This window comes from Brienomyrus brachyistius, chromosome 7 (assembly GCF_023856365.1).
Source record: "Brienomyrus brachyistius isolate T26 chromosome 7, BBRACH_0.4, whole genome shotgun sequence".
Lineage (NCBI taxonomy): Eukaryota > Metazoa > Chordata > Actinopteri > Osteoglossiformes > Mormyridae > Brienomyrus > Brienomyrus brachyistius.
Window position 1 is genome coordinate 13,464,700 of NC_064539.1, and position 21,750 is coordinate 13,486,449.

The 21,750-nt window shown below is 41.9% G+C and overlaps 2 protein-coding genes across 2 annotated transcripts in view; one reads left to right on the forward strand and one right to left on the reverse strand.

Annotated features, from left to right (window-relative positions):
- Positions 1-957: 957 nt before the first annotated feature.
- Positions 958-8,020, reverse strand: LOC125746444 (endosomal/lysosomal potassium channel TMEM175-like). The gene is made up of 10 exons (XM_049020415.1): positions 7,732-8,020; positions 7,376-7,414; positions 7,107-7,204; positions 6,888-6,939; positions 6,695-6,730; positions 6,358-6,441; positions 6,117-6,281; positions 5,847-5,925; positions 4,760-4,895; positions 958-4,134 (listed from the first exon to the last, which is right to left on the reverse strand). Exons 1-10 carry the CDS (start codon positions 7,927-7,929, stop codon positions 3,468-3,470), a joined length of 1,554 nt encoding a protein of 517 aa, XP_048876372.1. The 5' UTR covers positions 7,930-8,020; the 3' UTR covers positions 958-3,467.
- A 13,108-nt stretch (positions 8,021-21,128) lies between these two features.
- The window catches only part of LOC125746446 (ras-GEF domain-containing family member 1B-like), a 59,825-nt gene continuing 59,203 nt past the window's right edge, over positions 21,129-21,750 (forward strand). Inside the window, exon 1 of the mRNA XM_049020416.1 lies at positions 21,129-21,225. Coding sequence (XP_048876373.1) covers positions 21,157-21,225 — 69 coding nt within the window. The 5' untranslated portion in view covers positions 21,129-21,156. The remainder of the gene's footprint in view (positions 21,226-21,750) is intronic.

A 21,750-nucleotide genomic window follows, 5' to 3' on the forward strand; every position in this document is an offset into this window, starting at 1 on the left:
CGGCCACAGACTAGCATTTTGTTGGCGATCCCTATACAGTCCTAAGTCAGCTGAGAGATCAAGTCCCTCTCATGTGTTTTGAGTCTCCCCCAGCACCTCCATCTGGTGGGTCAATGCCCACAGCTCATGAACAAAGGTGAGGAAAGGGATGTAGATTGATCAGTAAATTGCGAGCCTTCTCTGGTGATTTAACTCCCCCTGCACCACCACAGACATTCACAGTACCTGCGAAAGTCCCCCTGTCAATGTCATGGTCCCTCTTATTTAGGCTGGGCAATATGGCAAAATATTTCATCATGTTGATTTTTTTCGTATCAAAATAAAAAACTTGATACGTAATTTTAATAAATAAATCATATAAAAATTAACTTTCTTGTAGAGCATAACACTAGAAAACTCCAGTAGTAAATTTTGATGCTAGGTTTTTTTTATCACACTACTTTGTTTTGTTTTGGTTTTGAAAAGGGCTTTGACTATGACTGTGCGATATGCCCTAAAAATATCAGTTTTTTCCAGAGATTTTCACAATATTGATGTTTATCACAATATTATAAATTCTTATGTTGAAATCAGTAAATTATGACAGGTGTTTTTAAGTTTTGGCTATGATGACCAATTTGTTTTACTAATAGTGAGCATAGAATATGTATAATGATAAATTTAATCAACAATACACTTATACCTTGATGGAATTCATGTAAAATATTCAAATGATATTCTTATTGATGACGATATGAATGTTCATAATCACAATATGATATTCAATTGATATATATCAGAGCCCTACCTCTTACCACTGTTCATCAACGGCAGACTCTCCACTCTCACCTGAAAGGCAAATTTTAGTCTTTTCTGAGAAAGTACCATTTGTGATTCTCACGCCCAACTAAGCTGTTTCTGTCATCTTCATAGTGTGAGTCCTGCCACGTTATATCGATGTATAAATGAACAGCAAGCTATAGTCTGTATATGTTTATTCACAACAGAAAGCAGCAAACATATAGCAATTTGTATAGATCTGAAAGTATGCTGTGAAACTCCTTTTGTAGGAAACGATTGTTATTGTTGCATTAAGTCATCAAAAAATACGAGACATGGAAAGCCATGCCAATGGTCACCAGTTAGAGACCATTAACCAACAGTGCCGCTTAGTGCATAATAATCACCGTTATGCAAATACACTAACAAAAAATGTCCGTCCGTCCGTCCGTCCGTCCTGGGGGGTTATCCCATAACCTACTGGCACAAGGCTGGGAACAACCATCACAGGGCACATTCACACACTATATTAGATGTCTTGATCATTTCACGCTAATGTTGTGCACCACAGCAATCTTCTTTCAGCTTCTTTACTATATTTAACATAGACATTCTGTCATCATCATAGACTCACCATAACTTTAAATGGATGATTTCCCACTGCTCATTATCATTCACACAAAAAACGTTTCCTTTGAAGTGCAAAATCAGAGGTAACTGGCATGCCTAAATGTCAACAGGCTGAAGAGTGGTGTGGTACCTTATTTCCTAATTACAGACTGAAATTATTCATTCACAGGGAGCACAGTTAGAGGACAAGAAATGGAAGAAATTTAAAAGAGAATGACCAACACAAGTTTGTGCATCCTTGTTTAGCTCCAAAGCAAGTGGACTCTCCATTAAGATTTGAAAGCCATTATGTTTGGTGTGTCCCACTCTGTGCTTGGTCCCTCATGCAGATGTATTTTAAATACACACAGAAATACTCTGCCAAAAGGACCCTAGTGAATAACTGTGTCATTTACTTTTGCAAAATCCTTTCTTCTATGTGCTGTGAACTGCTGAAACGGAAATGTAATTTGTGTTTTGAGGATAATTTTTTTGACTTTGCAACTATGAGACTTTGTCAGGGTCAGCACCAAAACGCCAGTGGAATCTACCATCTTCCAACTCCATGGGATCAGCCACTGCATAAAACTATTCCTAAAATATCAGGCTATTGTGTCAAGTTGGTCTGAACCTAAGCCAGACAAATGCAAAATTCGGTGGGAGAGCAATTTGTGGAACTACCTGTGCAGGGATGGTGTTTCCACTTTAAAGTACAGGTACAGAATAATTCAATTTAGTTTTTTACATCAGTTTCCAGTCATCCCATGTAGACTTCAACTCTTGCATCTAATCCCCCTACTTCAGACTTCAGAGGTGGTGCAACTGAAGCTTTGTTTTCCTTTATAATCCACTTGCTCATGCTTTAAAGTGCGCAGCTTTTGACCAGGTGCATTTAACACCACATCTAAGATTCATGAAATTTCCTTCTCATCAGATCCAGAGAACTGCCTCCTGACCAAATATAATCCATCCATCCATTCATATTCTGAAACCACTAGTCCTATTTAAGGTTGCAGAGGGTCCGGAGCCTATCCCGGAGGCTATGGGCATAAGGCTGGGACGCTGTATCCTGCAGTACACATAACAGTGAATTGAATGAATATTCAGCAAACATTCCCTTTTGAAAGCGGAAAAATAGTGCAGAAGGTTATGCATAACTATACCCTACAGCAAAAAAATTACTCTTTTACTTCATATTTAACAAGATTAAAGGCTAGAACGGTATTGACTCATATTGTTCATATTACATTCCTTACATATGTAGCTACAAAAGACCTTATCCATGTTACACTTTGGTGGGACTGGGTGGCTGAATAAGTTGTGGCGCCCCCTATCTGCCTGGAATCCCTCTTCATTCTCTAACATCTTTCCTGTACCCTGCACTCCTATACTGCTTGGACCCGCTTGGCTTCTGCTGTGGCCCTCTAGTGGTGGAAAGAGCTAGTCAGTCATCAGGCTGGCTGTTTGCTCAAGCTTCCACAGTCCTTTGAGGAATCTTGGTGTTCCCAATATATTGGGCAGAGACTCTTTGTCTGTCACCTGAGATTTACTCTAGATCAGTGAATTTGATTTCATATTACTTCCTGTGCTTGAAACAAATCTGTAATATTTCAATTTCTACTTCTCCCATAGTACTAGTTATTTGCCTTTTCCAGCTGTCTGAATGGTTCCAGAAGATGCCTCTTAAATTAACAACAATGAATCATAAATGCTGACATAACCTCTGCCTTCAAAAACAAGACAGCAGGCAAGAGATTATTGGACCAAAAGAACAAATTTCTCACATGACTGACGATGCTTTTCTGGCCATGACAACATGGCTTTGCAGTGCATGATCCACAATGCAGCTTCCCTAAAACATGTTATAAACACCTTTAGCAAGTGTTATCTAGGCATCTCAAAAGGGGAAAACATCTGCCTCATTTTGATTTAAAGCCTGGAAGCAAGCAGGGAAACCTGCTGTTAAACCGAGGAAAATGAAGGTGCAGATTGCTATTATTTCAAAAATGGGTGTGAACCCTAATCTATGCTAGTACCCAACGCTGCACCAATGCCTTGAAAACCACCCCAGCAGCTGCGTGACAGCCTCTCTGTCACAGCTAAGTCACCACATCGTTAAAATCCAGGCGTGAGTCCTGCTCACCCTGGAGGTCAAGCATGGTGGGTCGGTGTGGGCAGAAGAGCCAATGGAGAACAGCCAACGCCACCCGGACCAGGAGGCGGAGCAGCAGGAAAGCGACGGGCACCACGATCTGCGTCAGGTGAAAGACCGGGGCGCTGAATTCGCTTAGCACGCAGGTGATGAAGAAGGTGCCCAGGGCCACCGCAGGGTAGAGGGAAAGCTTGGCCAACATGAAGGCGTGGTCCTGGCCTCCATAGTGCACACAGGGATGCAGTGTCTCATGCTGGCTGAAGAGCGCCACCACCCAGATAGCCAGCTGGAAGATCCCAGCAAAGAATATAATGACGCAGCTTATCTGGATGGCCTCCAGCTCATTGCGGGAGTTTTGAGTGAACTCATGAGTCAGCTGGTAGGCTAGTGGCAAGCCCCCCACGAAGGCCAGTGAGAAGGTGTTGAGTATGCCCATCAGCCGGGTGCTTTTGGTCACGTGCATGAAGAGTGAGTGGTGGACGAACCACAGCAGGCCCACTGTAGCGAATGAACCGAAGTAAGCCAAAAACTCAGGGCCGAATTCTTGCAGGGCCACCACCAGGCTGCTGTTGAACTTGTGCTGCACCTCCACAGGGTCTGGGACGTTGTCCTCACTGCCCGCCGCGAGCCAACAAAGGAAGGATACAAACCATCAAAATATTGGCCCCAGTAGACTGCAGCACATTATGTAGGTTCACCTTGCCACTAAATATGCATAAGGGCAATTCCATGCAAAGGTTCATTTGATGTCACATACTAAAATAATGCTGTATATTTCTAACATGCATATTAATACATGAATTTTGAGGATTTAACTGTATTCAATCCAAGAACTTAAATGAAAAGAAATGTAAAAGATGAAAAGATATGTAAACTGACTCATTGATACTAAGCTTGTCCACGTTCTGAGGTAATTTTTTTTGCCAATATGAGTCTAAATGTCACATCTATTATGCTGGAATTGTCCATAAGTCTTCTCATTTAACCAAACAAAGTACCCCTTCAGTGTCACATGATATTGAGATAGAAACCCAACTGAGAAACCATATCTGTGTCTGCGAATCAGTTTCAAAACCACCACGCTGGGAAGCTTTTAGTTCTGGAAATTCCCCACACTGGGAGGTAGTGGTTACATCCCTCCAAAGGACTTTACACTACATACACTACACTACAGCACAATATGCTCTACGTGCACCAAGACCAGCAATGCAGAATAAGGTAATAGGCAACAAAAATTACCATATGTCTAAAATGAGGAGCGTGGCTACAATGGCGTATACCCCATCGCTGAAGGCTTCTACACGCTCTTTGCTGAGTGGTTCATTGGGGTGGTAGGAGTAGAACAGCATGGATTCAGGGGTTTCCTCTTGTCTCCCTGAAAACACATGGACATGACATTTTTGGGTAATGTATTTTTCTTTTACAGTCTGAAGGAACATTTCCTAAAGAGTGCTGCTCTCAGTTATTGCTGGTTATGCGACAAAACACTGCTGTCTTAAATGCATAACTGACACTGAACGCAACAACAGCACAGAAAAACAAGGGCAAACATTAATTCATAATTCAATCAGACTTGCTCACTAATGCACTGCCAATGATAAGATTCACTACAATGATAATGCAAAGCTGTGGTCAAAACATATTACAGTACAACTCTTAACTCCATAAACATGTAATATCACTCATTTGTACTTAGGTAAATGGCCTAGTTCATATTTAGTTGCGATAATATAAATTAAAAATAGCAAAATATTTTATAAACGTATCGCATGACAAAGGGCTCATTATTATTAATATCTTGAAAACTGATGACTGCACTTTGTAAAATTCACAAATGAGTTTAGAGGGCTCTGAGCTGATTGTTTCATTGGTGCTTTGTCCTTTGTATGGGCTGGTTAGGAAATGTTTCGCTATATACACACAGTGGCAACTTTGTTTGGTACACTAGGTTGTACCGGATAGGAGCCACATTTTCTGCCAGAGCTACTTCAAGGGTAACTAGGTTGTATGCTCAGAGCTGCCAAAACATCTGCCTGATTGCTGCATGTATTCAACTGCACTCACATGATTCTCTGTTTGGAGGAGCAGCCCAGGGCCAGCTTTAGCTACAGGCAGAATATGCAGTTCTCTGGGACACCTGAATTATCTGTGTTGCAGAGGAAGTAAAATGATAATCAGTAGGGGGGCCTCTCAAGTAAACTGATGCCAGAGTTGGCCCTGATGGAGACTGTTTGCATTAGCAAGCAGGTGTACCTAATAAACTGGCCACTGAATGTACATTCAAAATTCAACATGCATCATGCCGTCACCAGAGTATACTCCTTACCAACTGCTTTGCCGTGACACCACTTCACTAACTGTGAGATGTAGGGGAAGAAGATAACAAATGCCAGAATAACGTAGGCCTGCAATGGAAAGAGAAGGAATACTCAGGTGAAACTAGGTGCTTTATCAAAATATTTGTAAATATTTATTTAATTATTTGCCAAATTTCATCTAAAAACACAAGACTTCCAAGAATCCTATCTTATCAGCTAAAGATATACAAACGTTCTTTTAAAATTCTATCTGTCACAAAAAGGGTAAGACAACTCACCATTGGGGGAAAAATTAAGGAAAAAATGATTGCAACAAAGCAGAACACAGGAACTCTTAAAATGACTTTTAAGATGTGTTTTTTGTAAAAGGTCAGATTTTCAGACACTTGTATCTGGTCATTCAGCAGGAAAGGCTGGCTAAATCCATACAAAACAATGACAGCCTGCGGGGAGGAAAGAAACAGTCACAGGAGATTTGTTTCAAAGGCAACCGGCACACTTTCCAAATGTGCCACTTACCTGTATCAGGCCAATAACTACAACACAGCCGCAAAAGAAGAGAATGCCGAGTATGTTTTCTGGAAAAGCTGCCATCAATGAGAACTAAAAATAGAATAATTGAACAGGTTTTTCAGTATTCTGAATTTAGGATCATATACAGTACAATAGATTTAGCAGATATGCCAAAATGGGGTAAATATACTTTGGCTGTTTTACAATTTACACTGAAGACTCGTTCCTTTCTTACACTGTGGGACAGCAAGGCTGCAGTGTCCTGGATACCACTATCTAAGTAATTTGGACCTAAGGATGATGGCTCATCTCAAACCCATTAGACAAAGTTGGTAATACTTACAGTGTATGGAAGGAAAGTTATCAGCATCATACAGGCCTGACAGAAAAAGAGCATACAAAGTTTGTGATGCATTTTATTATAACACCAAATATATAGAATTAGTCTGGTTATCACTATATCAATATGAAGCTGATTCAACATAAATAATTTTTTACTATAAATCATGTAGTCAATGCACTGGAAATAAACTTACAAGATTTAGGAGTGCAAGGCAGTCATCTATGCGTTCTATCACTTGGAATAACCTGTTAATAAAAATAATGTTCCACTGACACTGAAGGATTTACAATACAATACAATTATTCATTTGTTTGTTCCTCTATTTACTTTAATTGAAGTTCGTTATATAAACATTATGAGAAGTAAACCCCACCACGCAAAAGGCACACAGCTGGAGGTAAACATTCTGTACCTGATATGAGCAGCCCATGCTACAGTCACTATTAAAAATGTCATCAGATATACAGCAATCTTTGTTGTGAGAAGTTGCTGCAAGCTTTCTTTCAATTCCTGTTGAACAAAAAAAGTATTCAGCAAGAGAAATAATGTTAAGGGTGACTGAAATGTTTGAACAATGTGCATATCCTTATTTTACTTCCTGTGCTAATATCTTCATATGGCTTTGTTGGAGCTTAAACTGGTGACAGTTTTAGGTGAAACTGAATCTGGGATTGATTTTACCTCATTATCTTGAATCTTTGTGTGCGCAACAGGCAATATCTGGAAAAATAAATACATTTTTCGCTGAACAAGTTCATATAACAAGGATCACTAACATCTGCACAAGTTCCTCTGCAGAACACATATATTATTTCACATCCCATAAAAAACAATGAGAATGTGATATGATACATTATTCTTTTTTAAAAAATGTCTGTCCTCGCGGAAGGAAAACTGGTGTGCAAAAGGTTAAAAACCTCATGAGATTCAAACCTATAACAAACTGAAAGTGTTGACAATGATTAGCTCATAGTTGCATGCTTGGACAAACTGAACTGTCGGCTGAATCGTGCATATGAGAAATACTCTGACCATACCATAACAGTAGCAATAATGGAAAGAAGCGCATCGCTGTAGGCAAGCAAACGATGCGAAGACTGCGTGTTGCTGTGCCGCTCCCTTTCAGAGAGCTTAGCCACTTCCGAGAAAGACCCCGGACGTCTTGTCAGGTGTCTCTTCTCCATCTCCTCGTTGACGTGATGCTCAATTATTTCTCCATCCTCGTTCTCTCCCATTGCGAAAGCAGACTCCCGGCACAAGTAACACACAGATGTCTCTTTGTGATTTGGAGCTCAAATCCGCTTGTGCATAGACAAACAAGGAAGTGCGAATCCTGAAGGAAGTGACATAATTGGACTGGAGGCGCTGGGAATTAAAGAAGCAGCGGTAGCGGTACAGATTAAAACCAGCACAACGACAAACGACACCATAATAATAATAATAATAATAATAATAATAATAATAATAATAATAAAGACACCCTCCGCTTTTGTGAGGAGGATGCAGTGAAGAAATACACTTACAGTACCAAAAGATAAACTGACGACGTAGCCTATACTTCGCTTTCTGACTTTATTACATATCACAATAGGCTAGGACGTCAATGGGCCCTATGACCGGATCGTGCTCATGTACGCATGTATTTGCTAGGCACGTGTAAGTTGGGACACTGCTTGAGGCTGCGAAGATCTGGCAAAAGGAGACGTTGAAAAGGGTTAACGTGGCTTAATGTCCAAAAGGCATGTGGTGGGGCACAACCTAAATTAAATTGTAAAGTTACTTTTCTCAGGACTGAAGGAAGACAAATTAAACAAGTACACGCCATATGCCCCCGTCAAAAAACAACTTAGGAAGATCAAGTTTCTGTCGCACTTTACAGGTCATGAACAATGTTTATTGCCATGGAACTGTAATTTAAAAAGTATAAAATTCACCTTAAACTTCCTGCTCATCATGGAGGCCCAGTATAGGGAATTTACAGTGGTTTAATATGAATGTACCAAAACAATGATCTAGGAAATCAATAGGTATTTTTCACAAATAAATGTACAACTCTTATTGCAAAAGAGAATGAAAAGTATTTCGAATGTCAGCAAGCCAGGCGGTATATAACCGCAGTCGTTTGATGTCCAGTACACAGGCAATCCTGCACACCGATCATTCTTGCGGTTCGAGCCCTTTCACTATTTGTGATAAATTTTGTCTGCAAAATTTTGTTTGATTTCAGGGGTGGCCGGGGGGGTGACGTGATGCGACATCTGATGCACAGCACAAATGCAATAGTCGTATCGTGAAGGGATGCGGTGTAAGAAAGGTTTACAAAATATTTTTATAATAATAAAGATTTGAGGATATTAAATCAGGATGCTGTTTTAGAACTAAACACAGGTAAACAATACTGATCCATATGACAAAATTATTTAGCTAGCATTGGTTCGTTGGGCCGACGTCGGCTTTTGGTCGTTATGTCGATGGTCAAAAGCGGACGTCGACACAACGTCTGGCCAACATAATGGTCTACATAATGAAAATAAGATTTTTGGATATTATTGTTAGATACACTAACTGCCTTTTAATAGGCTAATTTCCTTTCTTTCTGAATCGATGAAATACACTTGATGTTGTCCAAATTTTTCGTCGGCATAACCTCTGGCAGACGTTAATATTTGTAACCTGGGTTACAGACGCGATAAATGACGAAAACTTTCAACAGGATCAAGTTTATTTATTAGACACGCCTTGATAATAGCAATATAATTAAGTGTCTAAATAATCCTTTGAGAGTTTGCATGTTGATCTATGATGAATTTTTTAATTGGCAATTGAGAGTTGGCACAACGTGCATTTGACGTTCGCTGCAAACGTTGAGTTGACGTAAACCCGATGTGCAGATGCACGTCCGGCCAACGTCTGCTAATGACGTTGGGCCGACGTTATGTCCGACGTTCTACCAACGTTGGGCCAACGTTAAATGTTAGCTGGGGAACGCGCTGATTCATAATAAAATATAAAGAACACGGACTTATTTATTTATTTAATTAATTATTTACTTACTTATTGAGAACGTTAAGTGTCTGTCGATATGGGGGAGTCCCCGTCCCTCCTATTTCCGACATCCCATGTGCACATCCCTTGGTTTTCCAGATTTCTGTATTATTAAAGAAAATAATAGAAGAAAAGAATATGCATGAAAATATAAAATCTGCTTAAAGCACACTTTATTAAACATGTCTGTCTCATTTAGTAATTATACCATTTATATATTGCCAAATTGCACATAGAATAGGCACAGTACAATTATTAATAGCATGAATCATAGTGTATACATCACTTTTCCGCGTGATGTTTTGATTTGCGCGGACTACATTTATCCATAGACGCAGAAGGTCCCCGATGGCGCATTCGTACAGGAAAGATATTCCACCAGACCAGCAGAGGGCAGATGTAAGCTGTATACCGAATTGGGTGAAGTTATATGAAATTTTAAAATTGTTAAATTGCTAGTTTACACAGAAATCCACTACTGTGGCGTCGGGTAGACCGAAGAGAGAGAGAGAAAGTGAGTGGTGGGAGATTTGCATATGCTAATACACAGGGGGGGTCGGACCGGCTACATACAAGACAGGGGTAAACCCACTCGTAACAAATGTGACATTAACATTGACAACAACACAACGATGGCTATATATTTACAATATATAATGCTGGGACATGCTCCCCGCCGGTGCTACGTACACTACATCGGATTTTTTTTGTTACAAAAAATGTGACTTAAACATACCTCAATGTTTATTTATTTATTTTTTTAAGAATTGCACATTTCTTTAAACCCTGTACTTTGGCCCAATTAATCGGTAAGCTGATCAGATGGATAATCGATCATCAAAATAACCTAGCTTTGCTGCCTGCAAACAGGCAACTACAATAATTCAATATAGCAATGTATTCCAAAAAGAAGTCTCGAAATAACGAGAAAATAAATGAACTCATCATCTAGAAAATAAATAAATGAAGTCATCATCTAGCATTTCGTTATGACTGAGCTAGGTACTCGTTGCATAACTGAGGTAATTATACAAGAAGGAAAAGGTAATTCCGCCTTCTTTTGATAAAGCCACCATCGTGCTATGACTGAGGAAATTATGTAAGGGCTATTTTACTTTTTTCTCAATATAGCCATCATCTAGCTACTCATTATATGACTGAGGTAATTATACATGTATGTATTTTGATAACCCACCGAACTCCATCTGTGATTGGCCATTATTTACTTATTTTTCCGAACACTTTCAATGTTCCAGGCTTCATGAGAACACAGTGAATCTAGCTGCACTATAAAACCAGTGTGTGGCTTTTAAATACTGGTTAAACATCTCCAAGAAAAGGGGGTCCTTTAGTCCTTTAAGTCTGAAATATACTCAGTCGCTAAAAAAGTTAAGCACCCAGACAGAACAGTGGAAATTAAATTAATCTGAATGTGGTGAGAGAACAGGTGACTGTATTACAATGATTATAATATCAGATAAAACAGACAACAGAGTTGTCAGTATAGGCACACTGCTGGTCCCATGTCAGTAGGTTGTGGCACCCCCCCAGACCTGGATACATGTGGCAATAGAGTGCGAAAGGAAGTCGTACAGTTGTTGTATGCTCTGGCCCTCAAGATCCTGCAGATTGCAGTTGATGTCCGAGCTGATCCCAAACGTTTCATTGGGGAAAGATCCGGGGACCTAGCTGGCCATGGAAGGAGCTCAACATGATGCAGGCAGTCCATAGACACATGTGCCATGTGTGGATGGGCTTTATCTTGTTGAAAGACTGTACCAGGGCAAAGTCACAGAAGAGGTAAGACATGCGGATGCAGGATGTCACTGACAAAGTGTTGTGCCATCAGGGTTCCCCCATTCGCTACCAGAGATGACCTGAAGTCATACCCTATGGCTCCCGACATCATGATGCCAGGAGTAATGCCAGTGTGTCTCTTCACAACATGGCAGGTTTGGTCCTCTCCCCTCAGTGTTGCCATACGCGCTCACGACGGTCATCCGTTGTAATACAGAACCGAGATTCATCTCTGAACATGGTACGATGCCACGCGGCATCATTCCACAACCATCTCTGCGCTGGTGTTGATGGCAGCCTACGCGTGGGACAGTGAACCCGTAGTCTAGTTGATGCCAGTTGTCGAGACACGGTGCGGGATGAGATGGGGTGCTGTAGAGAGTCCAACACCTGTGTCCGGATGGCAGGCGCAGATGTCATGAGGTTCTGTAATGCTTGGCGCACAATACAATGATCCTTGGTGTGGTCTGTGTTGGGTGACTGGAACTTTCACAATGTGTTATATGATATGATATGCTTTCATTTCACTTCCAGTAAATAAATGAACAGGCCGAGCAAAACAGGGAATAAAGGACTTACCATGAATATTCATTGGATTTCGCATTAATGTCCTCTGTAAACATCTAAAGAACTTACCACAAACATTCCCTCAAAGTACCCGTATGTTCACTGGACGTTCCATACTTTATTTACTTAGCTGGGTCACTGTGTGTAAATAAGTGTAATGCTATATAGTGATTACCTGCTATATCGCAGTCCAGCTATCAGATTTTTCCCCAACGCATCACAGTTCTCTGCATATATTTAATGGAATACATATACATTACATACTATTATTATTATTATGTTACTCATATCCTTAGCCCGACATCCACATATCATATGTGTTCACAAAGTGTGTTTTAATAAGTTTATATGTGTTTAAAGCATGTGGGAGGGGTATTTTAAGGCTTAAAAAAAAATATATATATATATATATATATATATATATTTTTTTTTTTTTTTTAATTTTTTTTATTATATGGTCTTTCTATATCGCAGATTTTCACCTATTGCTGATGGGTCTGGAAAGTTACTTCCGCGATAGGTGGGGGATCACTGTATAGTTTTACTAGCAGGAACTCCATGCATGTATTGGTGTGTTCACTCTGTGATTCTCAATAAATACAGAATTAAGCATTCGTCTCGACTCCTCGTCAGTTGAACAACACCTGACAATCAATTAAAGTGCACTTAATAACTAGAAATATTTTAATTTTTAGATATTAGCCTTCAATAAAATAAAACATATTGAAAATTATGATATTTTTATTATCAGAGAAGTCTATCATTTAAAAAAAATATAATGAGCCATGGGAAAATGATTCTTTGCCTTTCCCCTTTTTCAGCTTATCAGTGAAAAATTATAATAATAATTTTGGCTGTGAATTCTGGGGTCCTGTGCTCTTGCATTGTTTACAACCAGAAAAGAAAATTATGGCTCTCCACAAAAAATCTTGGCTCATACTTTGTTGTACTCGTGTCGCACTCATCCCCCTCACGGATTCTAACCAAATGATAGGTGCTCCGTGAGTCTAGTTTAGTGAACCACCTAGCCCCCTAAAGTAAATCAAGGACTGAAGACAACAGGGGTGGTAGAGGGTATTGGTTCTTGACTGTGATCTGGTTCAAGTCTCAATAGTCAATACATGGCAGAAGGGACCCATTCTTCTTCTCCAAAAAAAAGAAACCGGCACCTGCTGGAGATTATGATTGTGACGTACAGCAAAGACAGAGGAGGCAGATCCTGTAATGCGGTAGTGAAATGGTTTAATGAATAAACCGGTAATACACTCAGCCAAAGGGGAAACCCAGAATCGTAATCGAGGGGCAGGCAAGAGGTCGGTGTCCGGGAGAGTCAGTCTATGAAGAGAGACGGGTCGGGATGACGAGGGGAAGGAAGGAACGACGTGGATGGAGTAGCAGGGCAGGACAGAGCAGACAGGCAGGAGGAGGCAGGTCGATGGGGCAGGCGTGACAGGCAGGACAGCAGAGCAGGACAGAGCAGGTAGGGCAGTCAGGGAGAATAAAAGACAGAAAGACCCTCGGCAAGGTACATTAGAGATAATGGCAACAATACTTCACATCGAACCTCTGGGCTCGCCAGCTTAAGAAGTGGAGCGAGTAGCCGGGGATTGACTGCAGGTGCTTGGTGCCGCCTGTGTGGGCATGACAATGATGGCCGAATTATTCCCAATACTAAAGCACTGCTGATATAGTCATCTATAGCCTTTATTTCAGGGACAGATAGGGAGTACAGACGACCCCTAGGAGGCGCGGTGCCAGATAGGAGGTCTATGGCGCAGTTGAAAGGGCTATGTGGAGGAAGAGAGGAAGCCTGGGACTTACTGAATACCTATTTCAAGTCCAGGTAGTCTGTAGGAACTAGGAACTGAAGACAGAAAACTGAACAACTGAAGGAAGAGCTGTGCGGAGACACTGAACATGGAAAAATGGGCTACAACCCATGATGGATTCCGTCTTTCAAATTTTTTTCTGCTGGTGTTACCACCACCCCCCCCCCCCTCTTCAGAGGACAACTTTATTTTTAATTAAAATTACGGAATAAAGATATTCAATCCCAATGTGTCCACTCTGAAGTCACCCGCCCTGGTACTGAGATTATCCAAAAATAAAAGGGGAGGAGGACATGGAAACAACAGTCAATACAATTACAGACATTAATCACCATGGATTGAGAGAGAAAAAGGCTAAATGGAAATAAAGGTGGGATGGAGAAAACAAAGTGTAGGGGGATGCATACATACACACATAACACTCCTTAAAAGGACATCAAACAACCAAACAGTAATAGAAGGATAATGATGACAATAAAAAATTATAACAACAATAATAATAATAATAGTAATGTTACAAATTGGTATTATATATATGTAGCATACACACGTGATTATACACATATATTTCTATTCCTATATCTATCAGTTACTCTAAAAAGTAATAATGATAATGATCGCTGAACCTCGTATGCACCCATTCTTGTATTTGCAAGTGTAGGTGTGAGCTGATTCATTATTGGATGAGCTGGTAGTTGATGCCCACCTTTCACCCCTGGGCCCAAGGTGAAGGCAGGGGGAACCAGGCAACCGAGGCCACCCCGGCACCCCCACAGCATAAGGGCCCATCGCCACGCGTCCCCGAGACAACCACCCACCCAACCCGAGAGGAAGCCTGAGAAGGCGCCAACCTCCGCACAAGGAGGCCCCCCGCATGCCAGAAGGGCCCAAGCCCGTTCCCCTGCAGGATGGATCCCCACCGCAGCGACCCGGCACGCCCCCCTGACACTGCAAGATGATCGAATTTTTTTTTTATTTATGTGTGTGTGTATACACACATATATATATATATATATATATATATATATATATATATATATATATATATATATATATATACTTTTCTAGCGTATAAATGAACAAAAACATATATTCATGTGTTTATTCGCCAGAATTTTACAACTGACGTTCCGCTGTAACACAGAGTGGAGATCACGTGTTTCCTGTGGAGCTCCACTTTATGTCGTAAAGATTAGCCCCACTTTACGTTCTTAAAGATCTCATCTCTCCACGCACCGGTATTATCATGTCTGTGTAGTCTATGACTATTTGAGAGAGACACTTGAATGCTGGACTAGGAAAAATAGGACAATAGACTTCATGTATGCAAACTTAAGGGATGCATACATCTCCACCCCCCTACCTCCAATGGGAAAGTCTGACCACAACCTCATTCATCTTTAGCTAAGATATAAGCCACAAGTACAGAGGCTACCAGTTGCTCCACGCTACAGAAACAGAAGAGGCCTCGAGAAACTGTTTTGAATCTACTGACTGGAGTGTGCTAACGAATGGAGAGGATCTAGAGAAGGTCACACATTGGACAATGGACTACCTGAACTTCTGCATGGACGTTGTAGTTCCCACAAAGACTGTGCGCTGCTTCCCTAATAATAAACCTTGGGTGACCAGTGATGTCAAAAACCTCCTTAATAATAAGAAGAGGAAGAAAACAACATGAAAGAGGTATGGAAGGGGATGAAGCAGATCACAGGATGCAGGAAAAACAGCACCAGGGCAGAGGGTGATGTGGCTGGAGCAAATCAACTAAATCATATGTATAACTTTTGATGACTCTGCCACTACTGCTAATAGCCGTGCCATTGTAATTGCTGCAGCGACCACCCAAACACATCCCCCACCATTGTCTGCTGGGTGTACAGTGAGCAACCCAACGCCTCCCTCAACAACGTGCGACATTCCACTGGACACTGATTGCTGGGCATTGTCTACTGACGTCTCAGCCATCGTTCTCATACCTCCGTTGCCAACCTGTGACAGGATGGCAGGATGAAGACCCTTGAGCGGATGCTGCTCCACCTCCTCCTCAGACCCCAGGTTCGCCATGAGCTTGACCCCCTACAGTTTGCTTACCAGGAGAATGTGGGAGTGGAGGATGCCATCCTCTATCTGCTACACAGGGTGTACTCTCACTTGGACAAAGGATGCAGTGCTGTGAGACTCATGTTTTTTTTTATTTCTCCAGCACTTTCAACACCATCCAGCCCCTTCTGTTGAGAGACAAACTGCTGCAGATGAGAGTGGACCCAAGCCTGGTGACCTGGATTACTGATTACCTTACTGAGCGGCTCTTACTGGGGGACATCACATCTGGCGCTGTGGTCAGCAGCACTGGGGTGCCACAAGGAACTGTTCTTTCTCCTGTACTGTGCACCTTGTACACCACGGACTTCAAGTACAACTACGAGTCATGCCATATGCAGAAGTTCTCTGATGACACTGAAATTGTAGGCTGTATCAAAGATGGGCAGGAGGCAGGAGGAGTATAGGAGCCTTGTGGAGAACTTTGTGGGATGGTGTAGAACCAACCAGCTGCAGTTGAACATCACCAAAATGAAGGAAATGATAGTGGACTTCAGGAGGTCTGCTCCTCCATTGCCGTCTGTCACCATCGACGGGATGAATGTGGAGACTGTCAGTACATACAAGTACCTGGGGGTCCACCTTGACAATAAGCTGGACTGGTCTGCCAATACTGAAGCACTTTACAAGAAGGGGCAGAGCAGGCTCTACTTCCTTAGGAGGCTGGGGTCCGTCAATGTCTGCAGCAAACTCCTGCTTATGTTCTACCAGTCTGTCATGGCCAGTGTCCTTTTCTATGCTGTGGTATGTTGGGGAGGCAGCACTAGGAAGAGGGATGCTGGCCGACTGGACAGGCTGGTGAGGAAAGCTAGCTGTGTGGTGGGCATGGAGCTGGAGTCACTGACATCAGGTGCAGATAGGAGGACCCTGAGCAGACTGCTCTCAATACTGGACAATGACCGTCACCCTCTGCACACCACCTTCTCCAAACAGAAGAGCATATTCAGTAATAGGCTCCTGTCTCTGTCATGCAGAACAGACAGGCTCAGAAGGTCCTTTATCCCTAGGGCCATACAGCTCTTCAACGTCACATGGAATGGGAGGAGTGTGATGGACTTAAGTCTTTAGGCCTGTATAGCACACTGCCCTCCTGTTATATTCCTTTGTATTGTTGCAGTATGTATGTGTGCAGCAATGTCATAGGTCTGTGTGCCTATGTGTATGTATACTGTGTATAAGCTACTGGACATCTAAATTTCCTTCTGGATAAATAAAGTATCTGTATCTCTATCTATCTCTAAAAGCCTGTTGGAAATCTCGTGCCGAATCGAATAAGGGGTTGTCATTCGTCCATAGAGCAGTTGCCCACTCACGTGCTCTGCCAGTCGTGCTGGTTACACGAACCGCATGCGTCCCTGAAGTGATCCGGGTGCTCAGCTACATACAGTCCGCACTGCATTAAGAACGCCCTGCATTGATTCGGGATGCCATCGTACTTCTCCGGCAGCGCCACCGGAACTGGAGCGGAAGCCCTCGGAGCGGAATCAGGTAGTCTCTCCCGAGCAGCTTGTCCGTCCATGAGCTGAGCAACCATAGTGGTTAACTGACTAACCTGCTGCTGGAGCTGTTGGGTCTCCGCGGGATCCATTTGAAGGCAAAGTATTCTGTTCGGAACCATCGGTACAAATGGAGCGGATCCCTGATTGCGGAAGACAGCAGGTTTTATTGTCAGAGACAGAGCAAACAAAATCAAGCCAGAAGACGTAAATCGTGGTCAAGCCAGAGGTCGGGAGCCTGGTAATTCAATCCTACGAATACAGACGAGACAAGGAGACGGCGGGGAGGCAGGGTCGATGGAGAGGGGATCGGCAGGGAGGGAGGACAGGCAGGGCAGGCAGGACAAGCAGGGTAGACGCAGTAGGCAGGTAAAAAGGGAGAGACAAAAGACAAGCAAACACTCAGTAATGCTCTGGTACATTGGCAACAATACTTTACAGTGAGAGTAGTCATTGGTCAAGTGGATCCAATTGGCTGAAACTGCCTCCAGCTGCTGGGTCCACATATGCTAGGCTAGCCATAAGAATTAGACGAAGAGCAGGAAATATGACTTGTCCTAAAGCAGCTTTCCAGGGCTGCTTAACCAAAGCAGAGCTCAGAGAATTAGGGCAGCTTGGCCATCAGACTAAGCTCTTTGGATATTATGGTTAGCAGAACCTCTGAGGTGATGGTTCTTCAGAGTGCCAGCAGGCATGCGACACACTAAAGACCATGCAGATGTGCAGCTCTGTGGATTAGCACTCTGTGCCTATAATCACCAGCTCAAATCCTGTGGTCGGCTGAGTGATGTCATCTTAGGTCCTTGAGCCGGACCTTTAACCCAAGTTGCTCCAGGCACTGGGTGACCCTACTTCATGAATTGTATGTTAGTTTGGATAAAAGCATCTGTTAAAGAAATGATATACCATACTGTGAAGCATCTTGTAGCATTCAGTCATGAGCAATAATAATAACTTATGCATACAATGTCTGGGGTAAAGTTGCAGGTTGAGACAGGGTAAGCCGGCCTTTGTTTCAGCAGACTGTTTTGATAGTATCAGTTATTTGGAGGGCCTGTTCTTATAGTACTTCATAAGTTTCTTGTTTTCGCTTTATGTTAATCCTCTTGGAATTTTAAACTGTGCAGGACATCCTGTAGATATCTCTGCAGAATCAGGCAAGACTTTTGTTTTGACTTAAAGTGTCAATGTGGGTGGGATGAGGGGGGGTCAGATTTTCTTCACTACAAAACCGGGAAAATTTAAAGTTCTCACCTGGAGGGACATATGGCAAATCTGAAGCCAACGAATCGGGGGATGACAAGCATGCAGTCGTCAGGATGATATGGACGACTCTCTTGGGATAAATAATTCATTCCTGACACTGGTAGCAGTGCAACCGAATTTCCATCATCTTATGCCTAGCATTTCCAATATTCAATTAGTACGTCAGGGTTGTTGCATGGAGACAATGGTATCCTGCACCCCAATAATGAGAGGGGAGCAGCAGGAGGAACAGCAGGCAGGTTTGACATCAAAGGGCTGTATTCACACCAAACTACACAGGCCCTGCTCTCAAATGAAAGACTCTCTCAACAGCGGTTCCGCCACCCACTGTGAAGAGAAGCGTTTAGGTGAAGTAAAGGCTTTATGTCTCAGCAAAGGGAGCCAGATCTATCCTTGCACAGCGAATCAAATAGCTTTTAACAAATATGATTCTATGGTTCTATATATACATATATATGTGTGTGTGTTTGTGTGTGTGTGTGTGTGCATATATATAAGATATATATGATATAGATATAGATATGATTCTGTCTCTGCTCTTTTTCTCTTTCTAGCCCAAAGTCAAGGGTGCAATCTTGACAGAGACTATTATGTTGACATCACACCACTTATTGTATTATTGAAAAGTACACAAGAGAGGAAGAAATACTCTATGGACTGGCGCAGTTTTATCAGAAAGCAGAGAGTGACACACTAATCCCTTAGGCCTAGGCACATGAATAAAGCAAATTATTTTCCCATTCATGGTAGACACCATTTCTACCAGAGCCTTTTAGTCCATGTGGATAAAAATGCTGGTCTCATGCCAGAGGCTATGAGGTCTCGGGGGACAGACAGAGAAAGGTGACCAATGACTGAAGCAGTGTTTATCATTGCTGATAAAATAAGAGCAAGGCCAACAGTAGAGCTGGTTTTAGGCTTTTTAGAATTATTAAAATGCAGCTGACCGGAGGCAATGTTACTGTCCTGCATGCTGAGGTTTGGGGGGTGAAGAGAGGATTGAATGCAGTGGATGTATGTGCGTTTGTGTGAAAGATCCGCCGGAGCTTTGCTGAGGATAGACTTGCTTCTTGTAAAGTAACCAGCATGAACTCGCCCCCCACCCCTTATGGGATGAATTATGAAGATAATATTCCCCAAATAGCATTAGGTGCAGGATTATAGCCAACATTGAAATCTGGTTTACTATTTAACTGCTTTAAGAGACAGTATGTGGCTTTTTGAGTGCATCAAGGGTAACATAAAAATTATATGCTTCATGAAAGGACAAGCCTGCTTTATTGCTACTTGGCTTTTATTGAAATTATCATGTCCATAATGCAGAAGCCAGTCTGACTACTGCACTGCATCGTTTATTTACACATTTGTGTCTTGCAGCAGCAAGTGTACAACTACTGACTAAATATTAGCATTTTGCTGGTAATGAATACCACTGCAATGTAATACTATTTCGGTGGCAGCTGAGAGCATGCCAGTTTGGAATGCAGAGCAATTACAACAAATCCTCTGAGTATATTATCATTACTATAAAACTGCCAAAAATCTCTGCTCCATGAGTAGAGTAGAGCTGAATCCGTGATGCCAAGGAAAGTGCCATTAACTAACAAAAGTTGGTAAAATCTGCTGTATAATTGTGATGTTTTTATATATTTAACATCCTCCTTACTCAAATAAAAATTACTCCTTTTTTGTTTGTGAATTGTGTCCAGGGCTTCTATGCTAGCAGGGAAATTTCTGAAAAAAAGTTAATATTAATGTATATTTTTTTCAGATGTCAAACATGTCATGAAACTGGTTACTGCAAAAACCAAAGGGACAAAAATGGCAAAAAGCTTGAAATTGGCGAGCACCATATCTGAGCATTTTACATTTGCTTCAAAACTGATGTCCTGAATTATATATTAAAAGACACTTGTGGTTGGCAGCAGAGAAATGTACACCAGGTCATCACAGCACTAAATCCAGATTACATGTGGTCTCTGCATCATTTCAAAGAAATTGGATGCATCCATCCTGTGTTGCTTATCCAGACTCCCCCTCGATGGGCCCCATCTGCCCTCTCGCTGTCTCATAATGGTCACATTTTCAGAAGGAAAGGCAGGGAGCAGATATGAAAGCATGTGGATAGTTCCTGTGATTTGCACTTATTGGGCATTTTGCTGCAGTTTTAGGAGCTGCTAAAAAGGACCCCAAAAAGTTATCTCAGGTTTAGGGAGAGAAGGGCTGAGAGGAATCGGCGTGGAGATAAAGTTTCTCAGGACATCCCTGCTGAGACGAGGAGTCCCCCTCATACCAACATAAGAAGCAGACCTCTGTTGTGTCGAAAGTGCTGTAAGGAAAATCCCCACAACTTTTTCATATGGCAAAGTTTCTCGTCGAGCTGCTGGGATGCACTCTGCCAGACAAAGGCAGAGATTCGAGGTTTGAGGTACGTTGGCTTTCTTTCCAAGTACATATTATCATTCCCTGGAGCATGGCACTGACAGGCACCTGTGTGAAAATGACTCTTTGCTCTTTGAAGTGCATGGGCTTTCTGTGGCAGCTGCTGCCAATACTCCATAGTTAATCATTCAGTTTGACGTGGCTACTCAGACATGGTACTTCATCCCTGCAACCCATGTCTGCAGCTGAAAGTCATTTGTAAGCTTTCTTTTCCCACTACAGACAGTTCCTCAATTTACATTTAGGACATCAGTAGTGACACACCGTGTGCAGCAAAAGTTGTTTATTGTGTTAAGTTGATATGTTTGAACTAGCTAATGTGCTCTTGTTTCTTGCCATGCATCAGGTATGTAATGATTTCATCTGAATCTCCGTGGTTCAATGAACATGTGGATCAATGTGTCATATCTTTTTAGTGACAGGAAATATTCTCGAAGCTTTGCTGTGTGTTTCAAGTTTCATTCCCAGGGTTACACTGAAGACTTCTATTAATAAACAAAATGTTGCAAAG

Coding starts and splice junctions, on each gene's coding strand:
- LOC125746444 (XM_049020415.1), bottom strand. CDS start 7,929: ATGGGAGAGAACGAGGATGGAGAAATAATTGAGCATCACGTCAACGAG. Junction 4,896..5,846: donor GTGTCACGGCAAAGCAGTTG/GTAAGGAGTATA, acceptor ATGTGTTTTCAG/GGAGACAAGAGGAAACCCCT. Junction 4,135..4,759: donor CTCCTCATTTTAGACATATG/GTAATTTTTGTT, acceptor CGCGGCGGGCAG/TGAGGACAACGTCCCAGACC.